Here is a 24256-nt window from a genome sequence, read left to right as displayed (position 1 = left end):
CTTGAGAGGGAGTCTCACTCTTGCCCAGGCTAGGGTGCAGTGGCAAGATCTCAGCTCACTGCAACCTCCGCCTCCTGGGTTCAAGCAATTCTTCTGCCTTAGCCTCCTGAGTAGCTGGGATTACAGGTGCCCACCACCACGCCCGGCTGATTTTTGTATTTTAGTAGAGATGGGGTTTCACCACATTGGCCAGGCTGGTCTTGAACTCCTGACCTCAAATAATCCGACTGCCTCTGCCTCCCAAAGTGCTGGGATTACAGGCGTGAGCTACCACACCTAGCTCAAAGTCTGGTTTTGAATCCTTTTTTTGAATAACCGTGCTCACGTTTGTTTACATATTCTCTGTGGCTGTCCTTGCACTACGACAGTAGAGTTTCGTGGCTGTGAGAAAGGCTGCAGGGCCCGGAAAGCCTAATATCGTTACCAGTTGGTTTTTTTTTACAGAAAAAAGTTGCTGACTTCTGATCTAAATCCTTTTCTCCTTTCCCTTACTTTTATTAATTTATTGATTCTACTAAGAACTGTTAATTGTAGCAACTTTTTTGGGTTTTGGGATTTGGGATTTTTTTTTTTTTTGAGACAAGGTCTCACTCTGTCACCCAGGCACTATCATGGCTCACTGCAGCCTCAACCTCCTGAGCTCAAGCAATCCTCCCACCTCAGCTCCCCCAAGTAGCTGGAACCACAGCTGCACACCACCAGGCCCAGCTAATTTAAAACAATTTTTTTGTAGAGACAAGGTCTCACTATGTTGCTTAGGCTAGTCTTAAGCTCCTGGGCTCAAGGGATTCTCCCACCTTGGCCTCTGAAGTGCTGGAATTTCAGGCATGAGCCACTGTACCCATATTGTAGCAAGTTTTAAAAACTAATAGCAGGAAAACTTTTCTGATCTTATGTAAAGGCCATAAAATTAATTGGCATATTAAGAAATTGGGGTTAACTGCAGATAAAATTTATCTTTGTGGTTTATATTTATTTCAATAAAACTTTTTAAATATCTACAAAACAGAGTATGGCAGAATTGTATACTTTTTTGTATTGTCTTAGCCTGAGGGCATAGAATACCAAATAACAGAGAATATGCTACCAAACTTTAATTCTGTTACAGCTCAGTCATTGAAGCACTTAAATGCATGTTGATAAATTTATTAATATTTATTAGGTGAAAATATGTCACTTAAGGCAATATATTAGAAGTATCAAAAGATGGCTGGCACAGTGGCTCACGCCTGTAATCCCAGGACTTTGGGAGGCCGATGCAGGTGGATCACCTGAGGCCAAGAGTTTGAGACCAGCCTGTCCAGCAGGGAGAAACCCCATCTCTATCAAAAATACAAAAAGTAGCTGGGTGTGGTGGTGCGTGCCTGTAATCCCAGCTACTCAGAAGGCTGAGGCAGGAGAATTGCTTGAACTTGCGAGGCAGAGGTTATGTGAGCTGAGATTGTGCCACTGCACTTCAGCCTGGGTAACAGAGCAAGATTCCATCTCAAAAAAAAAAGAAAAAAAAAGAAAAAGAAAATAGTATGCAACAGAAAAACCAAATACTACTTTAAAAATTACATGCTGTTTTATTGATAAACTTCCAAGTCCCCTATAACTACTCTGTATTTGAATTGAAATTTCAAGATATAACTATTATTTACATATTTAAGGAGTCATTGGGTATTTAAGTAATAATTTCAGTTTAATTTTTCTAGAGTTTCTTTTTTTTCTTTTTCTTTTCTTTTCTTTTTTTTTGAGACAGAATTTTGCTCTTGTTGCCCAGGCCGGAGTGCAGTGGCATGATCTCAGCTCACGGCAACCTCCACCTCCCAAGTTCAAGTGATTCTCCTGTCTCAGCCTCCCAAGTAGCCAGGATTACAGGTGCCTGCTACCACACCCAGCTAATTTTTGTATTTTTAGTAGAGACGGGGTTTTACCATGTTGGCCTGGATGGTCTGGATCTCCTGACCTCATCCACCCGCCTTGGCCTCCCAAAATGCTGGGATTACAGGCATGAGCCACCGCGCCTGGCCTAATTATTCTAGGGTTTCTAACTTGAAATATTATACCCAACTGCTGATTTTATGGTCCGATTGCATCGTACACGAGGTATTTAATTGTAGGAAAGAAATGAGGGAAATAGGGTGAGTCTCTTTCTGGGTGGACTGTTGAGCTTTCAACCCTAGAAAGATGAAACCCCACCCAGGCCACATTGTTCAGCGGTGCTGTGGCCTGTGCCCACCCAATGGACCACCATCAGAGTGAGTTGGTGCTGGGAGTCTGAACTCACAGCATGAAGTTTGAACTTAGGTGCTGGCAGATGTTCTTGGAGGGTGTAGGGAGAAGCTCCAAAGAGCAGTGCCACCCAACGCAGGGACTCAGGTGACCCAACACAGGTGTGGCCACAAACTAGTCCTCCCAGTCAATGTGGATTGGGCCACCTGTTAGCGTCTGGCTCTGTAGACTGGCTGAGTCCTCTCCTCCTGCCCCACGACGCATGCGCCGGTGGCAACCCTGGGCACAGCGGGAATGCTCGTCCAGCACTCCACAGACAAGAACCCGGCAGTGCAGAAACACTTCCTGAAGAAACGATCACAATGGTTAATAAAAACAGTAACTGCTGCCACTTGTGGGGCACTTACAAGGAGTCAGACACAATACAAAATGTTCCCAAGCATTATCTCATGTAATCTTACAGGAGCTCGAAAGTAGAGGTTATCATCCCCATTTTACAGATGAGGAAACAGAGAAGTTAAGGAACTTGCCCAAATGTAAACATTTAGTAAACATAGGGCAAAGCTGGCATTTAAGTCACACCTTTGTGAAGCAACATCTAATAACTTGAAAGTCTTCCTTCTTCACCTCAAGGTCTGGGGATAGCACTGGCTCCCACGTACTTGTGCTGTCAAATGACCAGTGTTTTCTGGAAGCGCCTTTCTGTAGGTAACTGCCTAAGCTTCCTGCCTGGTTGAGGGTGATCAGGATCAGCCATCATTGTTAGCAGTTGTTCCGTAACCCTGGTATAGCTGGAAAGGACTTGCATACACTCACACGCAGTGTGGAAAAGAATGTTGGCCTCTTTGACTTCCTTTTGTTTAAATGTTTCAACAACTATACTCTAACGACAAAAAAACTTCCACCTTATCTCACTACAACCTTTTCTATAAAGCCTCTTATAACCTCTATCCATGTGTATATATATATTTTTAAAATGTAATATATTTACTATGCCTGTATGTTGTCATGACAACAGTTTTTACATCTGCTTTTCCCATATTTATCATTTTAATAACTCTTAATATTGCATTAAATTGATATACTGTGGTCGTTAGCCTTGTTTGGGGCTGCTTCTTTTACCCCTTTATAACAATGCTCTACAAACACTTCCAACACACCTTGTCTGTTTTGGCTTAAAATTTTGTTGTTGTTGTTTTTAGAGACAGGTTCTCACTCTCTCACCCAGGCTGGAGTGTAGTGGCCCAATCATGGCTCACTGTAACATCGAATTCCCGGGCTCAAGTGACCTGCCTCAGCCTCCTGAGTAGCTAGGACTACAGGTGTATGCCATTATGCCCAGCTAATTTTAAAATTTTCTGTAGAGAAGGGGTCCTGCTGTGTTGCACAGGCTGGTCTCAAACTCCTGGCCTCAAACTATCCTCCTGCCTCTGCTTTATTTTGTTTTTAAAAAACTGTCATAATTGGAATTTTTAGATAAAAGAATAGGATGATTTTATGATTATATCACATATTATCAATGTTCCAGAAAGTGTACCAATTTATACTGTCACTGTATACTTCTCCCTATAACCTTGTAAGTGTTGTATTTTGTAATTTTCATAAATTTAATATGCATAAAATGGTATCTTATAATTGTTTTCATCAGCACTTAAGTACTACTTTCAGTGAACATTTCACTATTTGTCTTTTCTGTGAATTTCCTGTCTATATCCGTTGCTATTTGACCAATCACTGTACTGGCTTTTCAACCATACCTGCCCACAAAGATCTTAAATTATGATCCTATAGTATTTTCTTTAAACAGCACAGTCATTCTGTTGGGTGGTGTGGGGGGAACAGCACAGTTACTTTGGCAGGTGGTGGGGGTGTGACATACATGAAAGGGTTAAGCCTCTAGATGGCCAGTTTCTCTGTACTTTTTCTTGAGGCCATGCAGATCCTAACAGAGGGCTCTTAGAACCTCAACACATTGCGACACCATAAAAAAAGGCTCAGGTTCAGGGGTTATAAGTTAAAGATGTTCAACTCACCTTGTGGTTTTTGCCTACAAATTTGAAGACGGGGACCTGGAAGTGCTTTGCTAGGTGATCCCGGGATGTGTACTGCTTTACAGAGTCATCTGAAACACAGCTGAAAGTAGGGCAGATAGCACATAAGACTTGATTGTTTCAACAGAGATGGAAAAACAATCCAGTCCAACATTTTGGCCCAAAGAGAGCCAAAGGGGTGGAGGCGGCTGGACTGTACTCAAGCTTTTTGGCAACAAAAGAAAAATCAATTTTTCCCCTGTGAAGTCCTCTTCAGACCTAGCCTTACTGATAGTATCTGTCCCACTTATCATTCTGTGTACCCACAAACTGGGCACCACGGTTTCCTGTTAATGAGTTTAAATGTTGGCAACAGCAACATCATTTATTTCAAAGATACCTTTTGCTAGTAAGGCTGTCTTTCCATTTGCAATATAGTGCAGGAATTCTGCCTCTATGTACCTTAGTATTGATTTGAGAAGGCTTTTCTTGAACAAAATTTAATAACTAGGCATTCGACCCCTAATAGCAACCGACCACTGAAGGGGATACAAAAATGAGGGAACTGCAGTGCGTGCATCAAAGTGACATAAACATCCAAGTTTCTCAGATGGTTCTATTGGGTAAAAGTCATGTACCTCCAAATTGTTTTAATTTCTCTTTTCTCAAATTTAAAGTTAAATTTCAGCCGGGCGCGGTGGCTCAAGCCTGTAATCCCAGCACTTTGGGAGGCCGAGGCGGGTGGATCACGAGGTCAAGAGATCGAGACCATTCTGGTCAACATGGTGAAACCCTGTCTCTACTAAAGGTGCAAAAAATTAGCTGGGCATGGTGGCGCATGCCTGTAATCCCAGCTACTCCGGAGGCTGAGGCAGGAGAATTGCCTGAACCCAGGAGGAGGAGGTTGCGGTGAGCCGAGATCGCACCATTGCACTCCAGCCTGGGTAACAAGAGCGAAACTCCGTCTCAAAAAAAAAAAGTTAAATTTCAGTTTGATAGGGTTTTGGGGTTTTAATTTTCAGGTCTACTGCTTAATGTGAAACTCCTAGGTTCACCTCAGGGTTAGCTGGGGGAAAAGAAGCACTCTCAGCCAGGCGAGGGGGCTCATGCCTGTAATCCCAGCACTCTGGGAGGCTGAGGCAGGAGCATTGCTTGAACTCAGGAGTTTGAGACCAGCCTGGCCAACATGGTGAAACCCTGTCTCTACCAATAATACAAAAAGTTAGCTGGGCATCTTGGCACCTGCCTGTAGTTCCAGCTACTCAGAAGACTGAAGTGGGAAGATTGCTTGAGCCCTGGAGTTCAAGATTAGCCTGGACAACATGGCAAGATCCTATCTCTAAATAAATAAATAGCAAGCCAAGCATGGTGTTATGCACCTGTAGTCCCAGCTAATCAGGAGGCTGAGGGATAAGAATCACTTGAAGCCAGGAGGCAGAGGCTGTACTGGGCCATGTTCCCACCAGCTGAGGCCAAAGTCTTGGATATTCATGAAACTTCTTATAGATCAAGAATCACCCTCATATTATTTTTCCCACTCTAAATTATAGAGGAACTTTTGTGTTTTCTGGACATAGTTGCCTTTTAGTGGGTACCAAATAGTTCCTGTCTTCTGGGCCAGGAAAAAGGTGGGGGTCAGATGTTAAAGCCTATGAAACTGGGTATTTGACCCACATGCACAGACAACTTTTTTTTCTTTTTTTGCTTTTGTTTTGAGACAGGATCTTGGTGTTGCCCAGGCTGGAGTGCAGTGGCACAATTACAGCTCACTGTAGCCTCAATCTCCTGAGCTCAAGAAATTTTCCTGCCTCAGCCCCTAATTGGGATTATAGGCATGTGCCACCACAGCCGGCTAATTTTTTCATTTTTCATAGAGACAGAATCTCACTATGTTGCCCAGGTTGGTCTTGAACTCAAGACCACTCAAGCAATCCTTCCGCCTCAGCCTCCCAAAGTGCTGAGATTACAGGAATGAGCCACAATGATGCCTGGCCAGACTGCTATCTAGTTCCTTGCTAACTGTTGTTTCAGTGTGCTTGAAAAATCCAACAAAATTGTTTTAAAATAAGGCATCTTGACTAGTGTTATTACCAGTACCTCATTCCACTGAACTGAAGAGGTTTCTGTTATTTCTTGTATTTATTTATTCATTTTTATTTTCCTGAGGTAAAATTCATTTATACCCTCTTCTGATTATATTCTATAATAAATATCCACTGCATACCTAATCTATTCAAGACACTGTGCTGGCTGCTGCAGAGGACATAAAGATGAATAATATGGTCTCTGACGTCAAGGAGTTTATAGTCCAGTATCTAAGATAATAGTAAGTCTTGATATTAAAATAGTACTTTTAATCTAAATGCCTGAGCATTTTCAATTTATCTTCATCTCCAAATAACTGTTATTTTTCTTTAAAAGAAAAAAATGAATCAGGTAATACATTCAGAACAGAATCCAGGACAAATGTTGGCTCTGGATTTGGGGTTTGCTATGACTAGACAGTGCTAGTTCTGAACTCCAAGTTCATGTGCTGAAAGAAAGTAACAATGGTACAATGGAATCAAAACTAATTGCTTATCAAAAATTTGTTCAATGCTTCATTTTGGAATTCAATATGTTTCTTTTCCTGGTGATTAACTTTCTAGTTATATTTTGCTTAGGCTTGTATTAAATTATTTTGAATTCTCAGAGCATATGCTAACCAAAATTAGAGGGAAGCGAATCAATGTGTTCAATATCAGGGGAGAACCAACTTGATTTAAATTTAAGCTGAGAACAACGAAAAATCAAAGAAATGAATAATCAAACAATTTATAAATAACTCACTTTACTTACAAAGTGAGTTATGTTTATTTTAGGTTTGTGGACTAGCCCCAGGTTATGATTATTATAAAGACTCATTCAATTGTTAACCTGGCAAATATTGAATGACCCTTACTATATGCTAGGAATTGAGGAAGAAGAAAAAAGAAGAAGGATTTTGAGTTCAGATGGAAAGATACCAGGAAAGGCTTCATGGAGGAAGTAAACCCTCTATGAATCTTGAAGAACCAGTAAGAATCAGACAGGAAGAAAAGGTGGGAAGAAGATGTCAGGAAGAGGAAACAGCGTGCATAAAGTTAGAAGTTCAGGAGTGACAGTTTGGGAACTGTCAATAATTCCCTTTGGCAGGAGCAGAAACTGAAAGGGCTGAGGTCAGAGGGTAAGGGCCCACGAGCCACACCGAGAGCCGGAGGGTCTTGCACACATCATTCTTGTAGAGCACAACAGATGGGATGATTTGCCTGCTTACAAAGTAGCACCACACTGCTGTGGTTTTCCCATTTTTGCCTATGCTTTTTTCTTCTAAAGCATATATATTTTTTCTCTTCTGTATATGCTAAGGGCTGCCAAATAAATAGTGCAGCTTCTTAGAACTGCCTAGAATAAAAGTAAATAGCCCCACTGGATGTGGTGGCTCATGTTTGTAATCCCAGCACTTTGGGAGGCGAAGGCAGGCAGATCCTTGGCCTGGATCTGGAGTCAGGAGTTTGAGACCAGCCTGGCCAACATGGCGAAACCCTATGTCTATTAAAAATGCAAAACTTAGCTGGGTGTGGCTGTACATGCCTGTGGTCCCAGCTACTTGGGAGGCTGAGGCACAAGAATCACTTGAACCGGGAGGTGGAGGTTGCAGGGAGCTGAGATTGAACCACTGTACTCCAGCCTGGGCAACAGAGTGAGACTCTATCTCAGTCAGTCAGTCAATCAATAAAGTAAATAGTCCTTGACTGGTAGTCTGAATAACACATATATAAATAAGTTTCATAAGCTCTAGGAAGATTATAGGTTACATGTTTTTCTCAGTAAGTGAGTTATGATTATATTCTTATTTTCTCAAAAAGTAAATATGAGGGGCAGGGGAAATCTTTTGGGGTGAGAGAAATGTTCAATATCTTGATTGTCATGATGGCTTCATGGGTATACATATCAGAACTTGTCAAATGACATGCTTTAAATATGTCTATTTATCATATGTGAATAGTACTCCACTAAAGTTTAAAAAAAAAAAAAAGTAAAAAGGGACAATAATCTACCTCCCATGAAAAAAAGTAGATCTAGTCATTGAAAAAATAAATACAAAATGTTGCTCCTACTTTTCATTTTAAAGCTTTCTAGAAATCACCTTAGGACGGCAAGAAACCCACAGGTCTGCTGATGTCCTCTGCTGCTAGCCGTCCAGAGTAGCTCAGGATGACACTTTCCATATTATGAAAATGAGCTTAAGGAGCTATGAGAACCTGAGGCTGGAAGCACACCTTCTGAGAAGCAGCTTTACTGACCAAAGGTAATAAAGAAGCATTAAAAGGTTTTCAGCAGGGATGTGACAAGATCATATTCTCTGTTTGAATGGATCACCCAGGGGCTCTGTGGAGCTGAGCTGTGAAAGATGAGGTTTTGGAGGCTGTGTTAAATGGCTGCTGGCTGGGCACAGTGGCTCACGCCTGTAATCCCAGCACTTTGGGAGGCTGAGGTGGGTGGATCATGAGGTCAGGAGATTGAGACCATCCTGGCTAACATGGTGAAACTCTACTAAAAATACAAAAAATTAGCCAAGTGCGGTGGCACGCGCCTGTAATCCCAGCTACTTGGGAGGCTGAGGCAGGAAAATCACTTGAATCCAGGAGGTGGAGGTTGCAGTGAGCTGAGATCACACCACTGCACTCCAACCTGGGTGACAGAGCGAGACTCATTCTCAAAAAAAAAAGGAGAGAGAGAGAGAGAGAGAGAGAGAGAGAGAGAGAGAGGAGATGAGGAGGCATTGCTATTTGTTAAAAAGCATCTCAGTTGATCCTAATGTATATCAAGGGATGAAATATCACTGTGCAAGAGATTGATAGCAGCAGGCTGGCTGTGGTGAGAAACAAGAGGAGTAAAAGCAACGTAGTAATGTCCAAGAGCCCACAGGCCAGCCAGCAGAGGGCAAGCCCCTGAGGGCACTGAGCTGCTTGCACTGGACTTTCTCCCTTTGATTAAGCTGCAGCTCCTGACCCCACCTGAGACTGTGTCCCACCTGACATGGAGAACAAGGAAGAAGCTCATGAGATACTGCTATGAGTTTGGGTTTGAGTGTAATTTTCCTGGGAATGTAAGCAATGGCTGTGAAAAGGGCTAGGTCTCATCAGTACCTCGGGACACCTACAGATCCCATACCAAGGATCCTTAAGAAATACCAAGGAACTCTCCTTTGTATAAAACAAGTGCAGAGGGGGCCAGGCATGGTGGCTCACACCTATAATCCCAGCACTTTGGGAGGCCAAGGCAGGAGGATCACTTGAGCCCAGGAGTTCGAGACCAGCCTGGGCAACACAGTGAGACCTCATCTCTAGAAAAAATAAAAGAACAATAATATCAAATAAACATTCCATTATTCCCTCTGTTAAAAAAAGAAAAAGAAAAAAAGAAAAGAATTAGTCAGGCATGGTCACGTGCATCTGTGGCCCTGGCTACTTGGGAGGCTGAGATGGGCAGATCACTTGATCCTGGGGAATCAGGGCTGCAGTGAGCTGTGTTTGTGCCACCGCATTCCAGCCTGGGTGACAGAGCAAGACCCCACGCTGCCCTCCATCCTCAAAAAAACCAAGCACAAAACCAAACCGTGATATCTGTATCTTTCTTCTCCTAAAATCTACCATTTCTTCTCTGTCCTTGATTATCAAACTTCTTAGAAGAGGAATTTATGAGGGCCAGGTGCGGTGGCTCAAGCCTGTAATCCCAGCACTTTGGGAGGCCGAGGCGGGTGGATCACGAGGTCAAGAGATCGAGACCATCCTGGTCAATATGGTGAAACCCTGTCTCTACTAAAAATACAAAAAAGTAGCTGAGCATGGTGGCACATGCCTGTAATCCCAGCTACTCAGGAGGCTGAGGCAGGAGAATTGCCTGAACCCAGGAGGCGGAGGTTGTGGTGAGCCGAGATCGCGCCATTGCACTCCAGCCTGGGTAACAAGAGCGAAACTCCGTCTCAAAAAAAAAAAAAAGAAGAGGAATTTATGTCTGCTGCCTCCTTGTCCCCTGCACTCTCAGCCACATGAATGGGATCTCAGCCCCCACCTCCACGCATGCTCTTCCATCTCTGAGCAGGTTACTCAATTCCAGAGGAAATCCTGCAGGGAATCAGATGATTTCCTGTCCTCAGTTCTACTCCAGACCGTGTTACCGAGTCTAGCTGATAACCCATTTCTACTGAATGCCCACTGAACTTCTCTTCCTAGGTATCCCGCAGGTATCTGAAAAATTAACTTATTCAATATATCATTTTGAATGACCAAATTCAGTATTTTTACCTCAAATCTGCTTTTCTATATGCATCTTTTCATCTTGGTTAATAGGATCTAGTCAGTCACATGGGCTAGACCCCTTGGAGCCTTGTTTTTTTTTTTTTGAGATGGGATTTTGCTCTTGCTCTTGTCACCCAGGCTGGAGTGCAGTGGTGCAATCTTGGCTCACTGCAACCTCCACCTCTCGGGTTCAAGCAAGTCTCCTGCCTCAGCCTCCCAAGTAGCTGGGATTACAGGCACTAACCACCACACCCAGCTAATTTTTGTGTTTCGAGTAAGAGACAGGGTTTCACCATGTTGGCCAGGCTGATATCAAACTCTTGACGTCAGGTGATCCACCCACCTCGGCCTCCCAAAGCACTGGGATTACAGGTGTGAGCCACCGTGCCTGGCCTAGGAGCCATTTTTTACTCTCCTCTCCCTCACTAGTTTTTACCTCCAAAACGTCAATAAGTGGTTCCTGAACTAACAAAGGGCTGACAGTCGTGCCATGCAGTTTTAGTAAATGACTGGGTGTGCTGTGAACTTAGAAGTCAGATACAAACTAGGGGTGATGAGATGGTTCCGGCAGCAGCATTACCCATCCCGGATGAGGTAGTATTTCAGGACCTCGTCAATCTTGGAGGTGGGGGTGGCAAAGCAGCTCTCCACCAAGCTTTCCAAGCCGCTCACGTGCACCAGGGGCTCGATGCCAAAGTAGAGGGAGTCACGAAGCTTGAGGGTGGGCAAAGCTTCCCGGTAAGGTTCCTCAAACTCATCGTCCTTGAAGATCTCCAGAGTGAATGGGAAGATCCCATGATTTCGGCTCATGATTTCCAGCGGGGAATTTCGAAGGTTGGGAACGTATCCTTCAGAAATGGTGTACAGGCGTGGAAACTCGCAGGTCACCGGGATCAGCAGCTTGCTGGTTCGGATGATGAAGTCCCCGCTGCTCCCTGGGGTCTGCTTGGGTAGACCTGTCACAAGGTTGCTGGCCACAATCTTGTCATTCACCACCTAAGCCAGGCCAGGGTGAGGAGAGGAAAGAGATTGTCTATTTATTTCTACAGTTTTTTCCCTCCCCTCTCACCTTAACATTCTACCAGCTTCCATTTACATCAAAATGCGTTAGAGATTTGGTTGCCTAAGGCTGAAGTTTTGTTTTGTTTTTTCCTATTGCCCTCCTTTTGTTATCAAGCCATCCTGACCATTAAGTCTTACCGCTACCAAAACACAGCCAGACTGCTTCTTTAAGTGGGACCCTGATCCGCTCCTTATCTCTGGGCAGGACCTCCCAACTGGGGCCTCCAGCCAGCTCTGCCCACCCATATTCTCTGGCAGACAGAGTTTTGATTTCTTCCTGAGATGAAGTGCCCAGAGGGAAGGGCAGGCTGCCATCTTTGCTGTTTGGACAACTCAGCCATTCTAGCCTGTGGGAAGTCCAAACTGTCTGGGGGTGAAAGTAGTACCCCAGCATGGTACAGCTGCTCCAGGAAAGTATCTGGGGGTGAAAGCAGTACCCCAGTATGGTATAGCTGCTCTAGGAAACTGGGGGTGAAATTAGTACCTGGCATGGTATAGCTGCTCAAGGAAACTGTCTAGGGGTGAAAGCAGTACCCCAGCATGGTATAGCTGCTCTAGGGAACTGAACTGTCTGGGGGTGAAATTAGTACCCAGCGTGGTACAGCTGCTCAAGGAAACTGTCTGGGGGTGAAAGCAGTACCCCAGCATGGTACAGTGGCCACACTGCTTCTTTAAGTAGGTCCTTGATCCTGTTCTTCCTGGCTGGGTGAGATCTCCCAACTGGGATATCCAGCCACCTCCTACAGCTGTGTTCAGGTCAGCAACAGGTCTGTACCCCACTGAGATGGAGCTCCCAGAGGAAGGGGTGGGCCATCATCTTTGCTGTTTCAGCAACTGAGCTGTTTCAGCCTCCAGGCTTTGAAGAGGGCAACCTGATTGCAGCAGGGGACGGTGGGGGTGGGGGGTGGAAATGGTACTTCAGCACAGTTCAGTCACTCTATGAAAGCAGGGCTAGACTGCTTCTTTAAGTAGGTCCCCAGTCCTTTCCCTCCTGGCTGGGTGAGACCTCCCAGCTGGGGTTTCCAGCTACCACCTAACGGTATGTTAAAGCTGGCAACAGGTTTGTACCCTGCTGGGATGGAGCTCCAGAGGAAGGGGCAGGCTGCTATCTTTGCTGTTTCACAGCCTTCACTGGTGACACCTCCAGGTTCTGGAAAATCTGAGGCAATTAGGGACTGGAACAGATGCCCAGCAAACCACAGCAGCCCTACAGAAAAGTGGCCAGACTGTTAAAAGGGGGAGGGGTAGGGAAGAAGCCTGGGCATGGTGGCTCATGCCTGTAATCCCAGCACTTTGGGAGTCCAAGGCAGGTGGATCACCTGAGGTCAGGAGTTTGAGACCAGACTGGCCAACATGGTGAAACCCTGTTTCTACTAAAAAATAAACAAAAATTAGCAGGGCGTGGTAGCAGGCACCTGTAATTCCAGCTACTCAGGAGGCTGAGGCAGGAGAATTGCTTGAACACAGGAGGTGGAGGTTGCAGTGAGCCAAGATTGTGCCACCACACTCCAGCCTGGGTGACAAGAACGAGACTCTGTCTCCAGAAAACAAAAGAGGGAGAAACCCCCCAAAACCCACCCAAAGGTCAGCAACACCAAATACTGAAGGTAGATAAGCCCACAAAGATAAGAAAGAATCAGCACAAGAACACAGAAAATGCAAAAAGCCAAAGTGCCCTCTCTCCTCCAAATGACGGCATCATCTCTCCAGCAAGGGTATGGAATGGGACTGTAGCTGACATGGCTGGAATAGCAGAGGTAGACCTCAAAATGTAGATAAAAATGAACTTCACTGAGCTAAAGGAGCCTGTCCTAACTCAATGTAAGGAAGCTAAAAATCATGATGAAACACTGCAGCAGTTGACAAAAAAATAGCTAAGATAGAGAAGAGCATAACTGATCTGATAGAGCTAAAAAGACAATACAAGAATTTCATAAGGCAATCACTGGTATTAATAGCAGAATAGATCAAGCACAGGAAAGAATCTCAGAGCATGAAGACTATCTTTCTGAAATAAGACAGGCAGACAAGAATAGAAAAAAAAAGAATAAAAAGGAATGAACAAAACCTCTGAGAAATATGGGATTGTGTAAAAAGACCAAATCTACAACTGATTGGGATACCTGAAAGAGCTGGGAGAATAGAACCAATTTGGAAAACATATTTCAAGATATCCATGAGAACTTCCCCAACCTTGCTAGATGGGCCAACATTCAAATTCAGGAAATACAGAGAATCCTAGTAAGTTACTCCATGAGAAGACCATCCCTGAGAGACATAATCATCAGATTCTCCAAAGTTAAAATGAAAAAAAAAAAAAATGTTAAGGGCAGCCAGAGAGAAAGGCTAAGTCACCTACAAAGGGAAGACCATCAGACTAACAGCAGACCCCTCAGCAGAAACCCTATAAGCCAGGAGAGACTAGGGGCCAATATTCAACATTCTTAAAGAAAAGAATTTTCACTGGCCGGGTACAGTGGCTCTTACCTGTAACCCCAGCACTTTGGGAGGCTGAAACAGGCAGATCACTTGAGGCCAGGAGTTCGAGACCAATCTGGCCAACACGATGAACCCCCATCTCTACTAAAAATACAAAAATTAGTCAGGCATGGTGGCACATGCCTGTTGTCCCAGCTACTTGGGGGGCTGAGGCAGGAGAATTGCTTGAACCTGGGAGGCAGAGGTTGTAGTGAGTGGAGATTGCATCACTGCACTCCAGCTTGGGAGACAGAGTAAGACTCTCTCTCAAAAAAAAAAAAAAAAAAAGAAAAAGAAAAAGAAAAAGAATTTTCAACCCAGAATTTCATATCCAGCCAAGCTAAGCTTCATAAGTGAAGGAGAAATAAGATCCTTTTCAGACAAGCAAATGCTGAGGGAATTTGTTACCACTACACTTGCTTTACTAGAACTCCTGAAGGAAACACTAAATATGCAAAGGTAAAACCACTACCAGCCACTACAAAAACACACCGAGGTACACAGACTAGTGATACTAATAAAACAACCACATAAACAGGTCTGCACAATAACCAGTTAACATCACAATGACAGGATCAAATCCACACATAATAATACTAACCTTAAATATAAATGGGCTAAATGCCTCAAATTAAAAGACACAGAGTGGCAAACTGGATAAAGAGCCAAGGCTCACTGGTATGCTATCTTCAAGAGACCCATCTCACATGCAAAGACACACACAAGCTCAACAAAGGGATAAAGGAAAATTTAGCAAGCAAATGGAAAACAGAAAAAAGCAGGGGTTGCAATCCTAGTTCCCAACAAAACAGACTTTAAACCAGCAAAGATCAAAAAGGACAAAGAAGGGCGTCACATAATGATGAAAGGTTCAATTCAACAAGAAGAGAAACTATCGTAAATATATACACACCCAACACAGGAGCACCCAGATTCATAAAGCAAGTTCTTAGAGCCCTTCAAAGAGACTTAGATTCCCACACAATAATAGTGGGTGACTTTAACACCCCACTGACAATATTAGACAGATCATCAAGACAGAAATTAACAAAGATATTTAGGACCTGAACTCAGCTCTGGATCAATTGGACCTGATAGTTATCTACAGAACTCTCCACCCCAAAACAACAGTATATACATTCTTCTCATCACCACATGGCACTTACTCTAAAATCTATCCATAATAGGGAGTAAAACACTCCTCAGCAAATGCAAAAGAACTGAAATCATAACAGTTTCTCAGACCACAGCACAATCAAATTAGAACTCAAGACTAAGAAATTCACTCAAAATGATACAATTACATGAAAACTGAATAACCTGCTTCTGAATGACTTTTGGTAAATAATGAAATTAAGGCAGAAATCAAGAAGTTCTTTGAAACTAATGAGAACAAAGATACAACATACCAGAATCTCTGGGACACAGGTTAAGCAGTGTTAAGAGAGAAATTTATAGCGCTAAATGCCCACATCTAAAAGCTAGAAAGATCTCAAGTTAACAACCTAACATCACATCTAAAAGAACTAGAGAACCAAGAGCAAACAAATCCCAAAGCTAGCAGAAGACAACAAATAACCAAAATTAGAGGTGAACTGGAAGAGATAGAGACACAAAAAACCATTCAAAAGATCAACAAATCTAGGAGCTGGTTTTTCCAAAAAGTTAATAAAATCGACCACTAGCTAGATTAATGAGGAAGAAAAGAGAGAAGAATCAAAAAACACAATCAGAAATGATAAGGGAGATATTACCATTGACCCCACAGAAATACAAACAACCATCAGAAAATATTATAAACACCTCTATGCATATAAGCTAGAAAACCGAGAAGAAATGGGTAAGTTCCTGGATACATTCACCCTCCCAAGACTGAACCAGGATGAAATGGAATCTCTGAATATACCAATAATGAGGCTCTGAAATGGAGACAGCAACAAATAGTCTACAACAACAAAAAAAAAGCCCCAGGACCACATGGATTTATAGCTGAATTATACCCCTTGTACAAAGAAAAGCTAGTACTATTCCTACTGAAACTATTTCAAAAAATTAAAACGGAGGGACTCCTCCCTAAGTCATCCTATGAGGCCAGCGTCATCCTGAACCAAAACCTGGCAGAGACACAACAACAAAAAAAAGCCTCAGGTCAATATTCTTGATGAATATTGATGCAAAAATCTTCAACAAAATACTGGCAAACTGAATCCAGCAGCACATCAAAAATCTTTTTCACTATGATCAAGTAGACTTTATCCCCAGGATACAAGTTTGGTTCAAATTATGCAAATCAATAAATGTGATTCATCACATAAACAAAACTAAAGACAAAAAACATATGATTATCTCAACAGACACAGAAAAGACTTTCAATAAATTTTGGCATCCCTTCATGTTAAAAACTCTCAATAAACTAGGTGTTAAAGGAACATACTTAGTAAGAGCCATGTATGACAAACCCACAGCCAACATCATACTGAATGGCCAAAAGCTGGAAGCATTCCCCTTCAAAACAAACACAAGACAAAGATATCCTCTCTCACCACCGCTATTCAATGTGGTGTTGGAAGTTCTGGCCAGAGCAATCAGGCAACAGAAGGAAATCAAGCTCATTCAAATAGGAAGAGAGGAATCAAACTATCCCTGTTTGCAGATGACATGATTCTATATCTAGAAAACCCCATCATCTCAGCCCAAAAGGTAAGCTGATAAACAACTTCAGCAAGGTGTCAGGATGCAAAATCAATGTGCGAAAATCACCAGTATTCTTACACATCAACTTGAACAGTCAAGCTGAGAGCCAAATCACAAATGAACACCCATTCACAATTGCCACAAAAAGGATAAAATACCTAGGAACACGGCTAACAATGGAAGTGAAAGATCTCTAAAAGGAGAACTACAAACCACTGCTTAAAGAAATCAGAGATGGCAGGTATGGTGGCTCACACCTGTAATCCCAGCACTTTGGGAGGCCAAGGCGGGTGGATCACCTGAGGTCAGGAGTTTGAGACCAGCCTACCCAATATGGTGAAACTCCATCTCTACCAAAAATAGAAAAATTAGCTGGGCATGGTGGCTCATGACTGGAATCCCAGATATTCAGGAGGCTGAGGCAGGAGAATTGCTTGAACCCAAGAGGCAGAGGTTGCAGTGAACCAACATCAGGCCATTGCACTCCAGCCTGGGTGACAAGAGTGAAACTCTGTGTCGAAATAAATAAATAAATAAATAAACAAACAAATAAATCAAAGATGACACAAACAAATGGAAAAACATTCCATGCTCATGGATAGAAAGAATCAATATTGTTAAAATGACTATATTGCCCAAAGCAATTTACAGATTCAATGCTTTCCCATTAAACTACCACTGATATTCTTTGCAGACTAGAAAAATCTATTTTAAAATTCATATGGAACAACAACTAAAAAAGAGCCTCAATAGCCAACACAATCCTAAGCAAAAGAACAAAGCTGGAGGCATCACACTACCCAACTTCAAATTATGCTACGGGGCTACAGTAACCACAACAGCATGGTATTGGTACAAGAAGAGACACATATATCAATGGAACAGAAAAGAGAACCCAGAAATAAGACAGCACACATATAACTATCTGATCTTCAACAAACCTAACAAAAACAAGCAATGAGGAAATGGTGCTGGGTTAACTGGCTAGCCATATGCAGAAAATTGAAACTGGACCTTCCTTATACCATATATGAAAATTAACTCAAGATGGATTAAAGGTTTAAGTGTAAAACCCAAAACTATAAAAATCCTGGAAGACAACCTAGGCAGTACCATTCAAGACATAGGCATGGGCAAAGATTTCATGATGAAGATGCCAAAAGCAATTGCAATAAAAGCAAACATTGACAGATGGGATCTAATTAAACTAAAGAGTTTCTGCACAGCAAAAGACACTATCATCAGAGTGAACAGACAACCTACAGAATGGGAGAAATTTTTTTTTCTCTGATGAAGGTCTAATTAATATCCAGCATCTACAAGGAACTTAAACAAATTTATAAGAAAAAAATATTTTAAAATGGCAAAAGGATATGAGCAGACACTTCTCAGAAGAAGACATACATGTGGCCAAAAAGCGTATGAAGAAAAAGCTCAATATCATTACAGAAATGCAAATCAAAACCACAATGAGATCCCATCTCATACCAGTCAAAATGGCTATCATTAAAAAGTCAAAAAATGGCCGGGCACGGTGGCTCAAGCCTGTAATCCCAGCACTTTGGGAGGCCGAGGCGGATGGATCACGAGGTCAAGAGATCGAGACCATCCTGGTCAACATGGTGAAACCCCGTCTCTACTAAAAATACTAAAAATTAGCTGGGCATGGTGGCGCGTGCCTGTAATCCCAGCTACTCAGGAGACTGAGGCAGGAGAATTGCTTGAACCAAGGAGGCGGAGGCTGCGGTGAGCCAAGGTTGCGCCATTGCACTCCAGCCTGGGTAACAAGAGCGAAACTCCACCTCAAAAAAAAAAAAAAAGTCAAAAAATAATATGCTGGTGAGGTTGTGAAGAAAATGAATACTTTTACACTGTTGGTAGGAGTGTAAATTAGTTTAGCCATTGTGGTGGAAGACCATATGGTGATTCCTCAAAGACCTGAAGACAGAAATACCATTTGACCCAGCAATCCCGTTACTGGGTATATACCCAAAGGATTATAAATTGTCCTATTGTAAAGAAACATGCAATGCATGCATATGTTTACTGCAGCACTATTCACAATAGCAAAGGCATGGAATCAACCTAAATGCCCATCAGTGATAGACTGGATAAAGGAAATGTGGTACATATATATACCATGGAATACTATGCAGCCACAAAAAAGAATGAGATTATGTCCTTTGCAGGGATGTGGATGGAGCTGGAGGCCATTATCCTTAGCAAACTAACACAGGAACAGAAAACCAAATACCACATGTTCTCACTTAGGAGTGGGAGCTAAATGATAAGAACACACTAACACATAGAGGGGAAGGGGAACAGCACACACTGGCGCCTCTCAGGGAGTGGAAGGTAGGAGGAGGGAGAGAAGCAGGAAATATAACTAATGAGTAGTAGGCTTAATACCTGGGTGATGAAATAATCTGTATAACCAGCCCCCATGACACACATTTACCTACGTAACAAATTTGCACATCCTGCACGTGTATCCCTGAACTTAAAAATAATTTTTAAAAAATGATTCAGCTTCAAAGACTGTGGTATATGAGAGTAAGAAATGATCTGCGGTCAGGAAGGGTTGAGTGTGATGAGACTAGAATTCAGGGGATGACATCTCTCCTCACCCATCATTTGCATCTTCATTTACCCATCCTTCAATGCCTCATTCAAAATTCATCTCTTCTACGAAGCCCACACGTTTACAATGTACAGTTGATGCCCATTATTCACGGATTTAGTATGTGTGAATTCACCTAGCAGCTAACATTTATTTGTAACCCCCAAATCCATACTCACTATGCTTCTGAGGCTACTCACAGAACAGCGCACAGTGGCACATTCCCAGCTGAAGTCCAACAAGGCACCACCGCCTTCTTGCTTTAGCTCTCATATTGTAAGCCAGGTCCTCTCTGTGATCTACAGAATGGCATGTTTTTTGCATGTTTGTGCTTTTGTTAGTGATTTTGCTGTTTAAAGGGACCCCTGAGTGCAGTGCAGATGGGCTGTTTAGTAAGCACAGGAGGCTATGATGTGCCTTACAGAGAAAATGGGAAAATACAGGTTTGATACACTCCAGACATGCATTGTGGTGCTGCTGGCCATGAGTGCAATGTTAATTAATCTATAATGTATGTTAAATAAGGTATCCTTAAACAGAAACACACACAGAACAAGATTGTTAACTGTCAGTTGACAAAAATGTTGTATCGAGAGGATTACAGGAACCTAACCCAGATTTCCCCTAGGAGCAATGCTTAATTGCTAAAGAAATTAGCTTCAGTAGTCCCTAATTCATTGCTTGCAGCAGCTTTGTAGAACATAACTACTGCAAATAACAAGAATCAACTGCAGCTTAAACTCAGATGGCTCTCATTTAGAACTTGTCTCTACCTCTTAATTAGTCCACATTATACATGGCTTTATATTCTAACTATTGGTACTATACTGCCTAGCTCTTTCTTGTGTACTTTTAAATAAATAATAAAATAATAATAATACCAAAAAAAGGTAGGGGGCCCAGCACAGTGGCTCACACCTGTAATCCCAGCACTTTGGGAAGCTGAGGCAGGCAGATCACCTGAGGTAAGGAGGTCAAGACCAGCCTTACCAACATGGTGAAATTCCATCTCTACTAAATATACGAAAATTAACCAGACGTGGTGTTGCATGCCTGTAATTCCAGCTACTTGAGAGGCTGAGGCAGGAGAATCCCTTGAATCTGGAAGGTGGAGGTTGCGGTGAGCCGAGATCACACCATTGGACTCCAGCCTGGGCAACAAGAGCAAAATTCCATCTTAAAAAAAAAAAAAAAGAGTTTTACACAGTACCTCTTGGGTAGCCCACACATTCCTCTGGAGTATTACTCATAACACTTGATCTATGCAGAATCAGCAAATCCAAAGCTCTGGTATTTCAGAAAAGGAGAGCTTCTGCCCATTATGTGTTTTTCCAGAGTCTTAGATCTGGTGATGCTGTGGCAGCATGACCTTGTGCAAACTCTTCCACACAGGATTTCGGCTGTGACATTTACTGGATAGGTTTCAGCTCTTTATCACCGCGTTCTTCTGCTCTGCTGTGTGCGGGAGAATAGCGCCAAACTACCATGAGGCATTTCCATTTGATTATCCACAGATACGATCGACAAAACTTGCCTCAATTGGGACTACCTGCTCCTTGAATATCTCCCCCTTGTCTCACTCCAAGTCGAAGCAGCTTTCTGATTTTCTTTCTTTCTTTTCTTTTTTTTTTTTTTTTGAGACAGAGTTTCACTCTTGTTACCCAGGCTGGAGTGCAATGGCACGATCTCGGCTCACCGCAACCTCCGCCTCCTGGGTTCAGGCAATTCTCCTGCCTCAGCCTCCTGAGTAGCTGGGATTACAGGCACGTGCCACTAATTTTTTGTATTTTTAGTAGAGACGGGGTTTCACCATGTTGACCAGGATGGTCTCGATCTCTCGACCTCGTGATCCACCCGCCTCGGCCTCCCAAAGTGCTGGGATTACAGGCGTGAACCACCGCCCCCAGCCGCTTTCTGATTTTCATTTAGTCAGAGTAATAAATAAATATTCGTTTAACCAAATGATTGCAAAGCCCTCCGTGCTGATCCACATGCAGGCCTCTCTGCTCTATCCATCTTGGAAGCTGCTGTCAGATCATGGCATTCATCACCACAGTCCCCGCCTAACCCCATTTCTGTGGGATAAAATCCAAACGGCTCACCCTCTCACACAAGGCAAGTCTTTGGAAGCCCAGCCCGCCCCATCTACTTTTCCGGTTTCATTTTCCAGCACGAATTCCTGGCCAGTCTGGCTGCACTCTCCACACACCTCCACACAGGCCTGAAATATCCCCTCTTGGAGACTTGCTCACTTGTTTCCCATCTGAAAGGCCCTTTCTTTTCCTCTCTGCTGTGTAAACCACACACACACTTCCGCCTGGATCCAAGTCCCACTTGTCTTGACTGCTCCTGTGTTTGTCCCTTGACTGGGCTCCTGCAGGGCCTGTCATCAGTCTTGCTGTTCATCCTTTCCTTACATTTTCTGTGTTGTCATCTCAGTTCTGCTGTGCAAGTTCCTAAAAGGCAGGATTTCATACATTCCTAACTCTCTAGCACAGGGCTGTGTGCAGATTTTTGGATGAAAGTATAAACCTTTTCACTCAACCTGGTTCAATACTTGAACTCATTCACTACATCATAAATGAACTGTCATCTGTATTCATTGCTTTCTTCAAATAAAATAATTGGTCAGAGGAGATGTAGCCAGCCTCCCAGTACCACAGGTACTGATGCATTCAGGAAAATGTCTGCACATACTGGAGAGATGGGCTATTTGAAAACAGGAATAACAGAATTCTTCACAGTGCCAGGACCACAACAGGTAAGCAATAACATATTTGTTAAATGAATGACATAAGATGTTTTGAGCTCAAATCTTTTGTGTGTAAATATCTCATTGATGACCCAAGTCACATGGCATACCTCTGTCCACCACCTCCCAAATAACAGGCTTTTGGTCGCTCCCCAGATGCCCACCAGGAGGAACCTACATCAACCACTGTACCACATGTCTTGAGAGAGAAGAGGATGTTGACGTGGGTGCCGTTTGACACTCCTCGGCAGGAGGTGTTGGTCAGGAAGAGCTCCAGGCCACCAACCAGCTCCCTGGGGATGCTCATTTCAATGGCATTCGATTTGCACAACACAGGGACTGCAGAGAAATGGAGCCACTGTTAGAGCCAGGAAACCTGAATTGGGAGGAAGGCTTCTAGGAGAAATACTTTCACCCTCGCACAACCTGAGCTTTTTGTTCCATCCCCAAGGAAATCAGAGGGGCTGAAAACAAGTTGGTGAATAAAACCAGTATTCCTAACTCCCAAGATCATGGTCAAATAATGTTCCTCAAATATATGGTTCCCTGAATTAGGAAATACAAGGTTTAACTTTCAATTCAACAAACATTGGTTTCAAAGCGTAGCCAGCATAAGTCTGTGAACTGAAACACTTAAGAAATTAACTTTCAGCACAAACACAATTTATTGGCAATACAGAAAAAGTGCTGCTTTGATATAGGCCTACAGTACATAACGATGCTGCTGTGACTTTACCATTAATTATTGCCTCATAAAACAGAGACAATAAAAACAGTGTTAGTGCACTTGGGAAAGGCTTCCAAATTGTCCTTGCACTGCTCAGGAAACCATAAACTCTGACTATAAATTTCACCATTTTACCTTAATATAAAAAAGATTGCTTTCCTTAGCATTTTCCAGGTTCTTCTCTAGACTCTGCAAATACCCTAAAGAGAATACTTGAGTACTGTCAGAGACCAATACATGAAGACATATCATAACAATGGTATAGTGTAAAGAAATCAGAAATAGGTGCTCATTACATATTTATTGGATGAATGAATAAAAATTCTGGACATCAAAAACTAGATTTCCAGGCCAGGCATGGTGGTTCACGCCTGTAACCTCAACAATTTGGAAGGCCAAAAAGGGCGGATCACTTAAGGTCAGGAGTTTGAGACCAGCCTGGCCAACATGGTGAAACCCCATCTCTACTAAAAATACAAAAATTAGCTGGGCATGGTGGCACATGCCTGTAATCCCAGCTACTCAGGAGGCTGAGGCGGGAGAATCTCTTAAACCTGGGAGGTGGAGGTTGCAGTGAGCCAAGATCATGCCACTGTATTCCAGCCTGGGCAACAGAGTGAGACTCTGTCTCAAAAAAACAAACAAACAAAAAACCCCAAAATAACTAGATTTCCAAAAAATAATTCTCAGAGCATTATTAACCTTCCTATCCTAAGTGTGGGGAAAGTAATATGTTCCACAGGGCTTTCAACTTAGTTCACTTAGTTTCAACCCTGTTAGAAAAGAGAGGAGCTGCATCAATGTCTTATGCTTCCATAATGAGTTATTAGTCATACAACTAGCCATAGAAAGTAGTCAAAAATCAAAGGTAGACAGCAAAGGAAAGTTAGTTTTTTGGTAATCTTTTCTTAGAGATCTTCTCTTTTAAATTATTCCAGAGTGATGATTCAGCGATGCACACTGCTCAAAGAGCTATGGTTCTGAAAGATAAGAACTCTGATCAACTTGGGGGAGGAAGGCAAAGAGTCTTGAGGGAGGAAGAAGTGTAATCAAAGCAGAGTCAAGCCCCCCTACACCCCCACCCCATGTACTACCTTGGCAAGTGCGGTTATCCTCAGACAGCACCAGGCCCCGGGGACATTCGCACTGGTAGCCTCTCTCAGATCCAAGGCAAGAGTGGCTGCAGCCACCATTGTTATTGTGGCATCCTTCAATGTCTGTGGTAGAAACCAACAGAAAATAAAATCCTCTCGCAATCCTCTACCCAAGGATTCTGGCACTTCGCATCAGGGATTATACTTAACTTATGACAGCATCCCTGGTGCCTAACCTAGTGACTGAGACATGCAGGCA

The 24256-nt window shown here is 42.9% G+C and overlaps 1 protein-coding gene across 4 annotated transcripts in view; it reads right to left on the bottom strand.

The window, feature by feature from the left end:
* Positions 1 to 2391: 2391 nt before the first annotated feature.
* The window catches only part of OIT3 (oncoprotein induced transcript 3), a 45515-nt gene continuing 23650 nt past the window's right edge, over positions 2392 to 24256 (bottom strand). For 2 of the 4 annotated variants that reach the window (XM_010339268.3, XM_074382371.1), the window contains 5 exons: positions 23998 to 24120; positions 22355 to 22515; positions 11151 to 11566; positions 4251 to 4350; positions 2392 to 2562 (listed from right to left, as the gene is read on the bottom strand). In XM_010339268.3, coding sequence (XP_010337570.1) covers positions 2392 to 2562; positions 4251 to 4350; positions 11151 to 11566; positions 22355 to 22515; positions 23998 to 24120 — 971 coding nt within the window. Of the gene's footprint in view, positions 2563 to 4250; positions 4351 to 11115; positions 11567 to 22354; positions 22516 to 23997; positions 24121 to 24256 lie in introns of those variants that run through there. The other 2 variants (XM_074382372.1, XM_074382373.1) reach the window with 2 other exon arrangements.

This window comes from Saimiri boliviensis, chromosome 12 (genome assembly GCF_048565385.1).
Source record: "Saimiri boliviensis isolate mSaiBol1 chromosome 12, mSaiBol1.pri, whole genome shotgun sequence".
Taxonomy (NCBI): domain Eukaryota; kingdom Metazoa; phylum Chordata; class Mammalia; order Primates; family Cebidae; genus Saimiri; species Saimiri boliviensis.
This window is presented reverse-complemented; position numbering and strand designations above follow the sequence as displayed.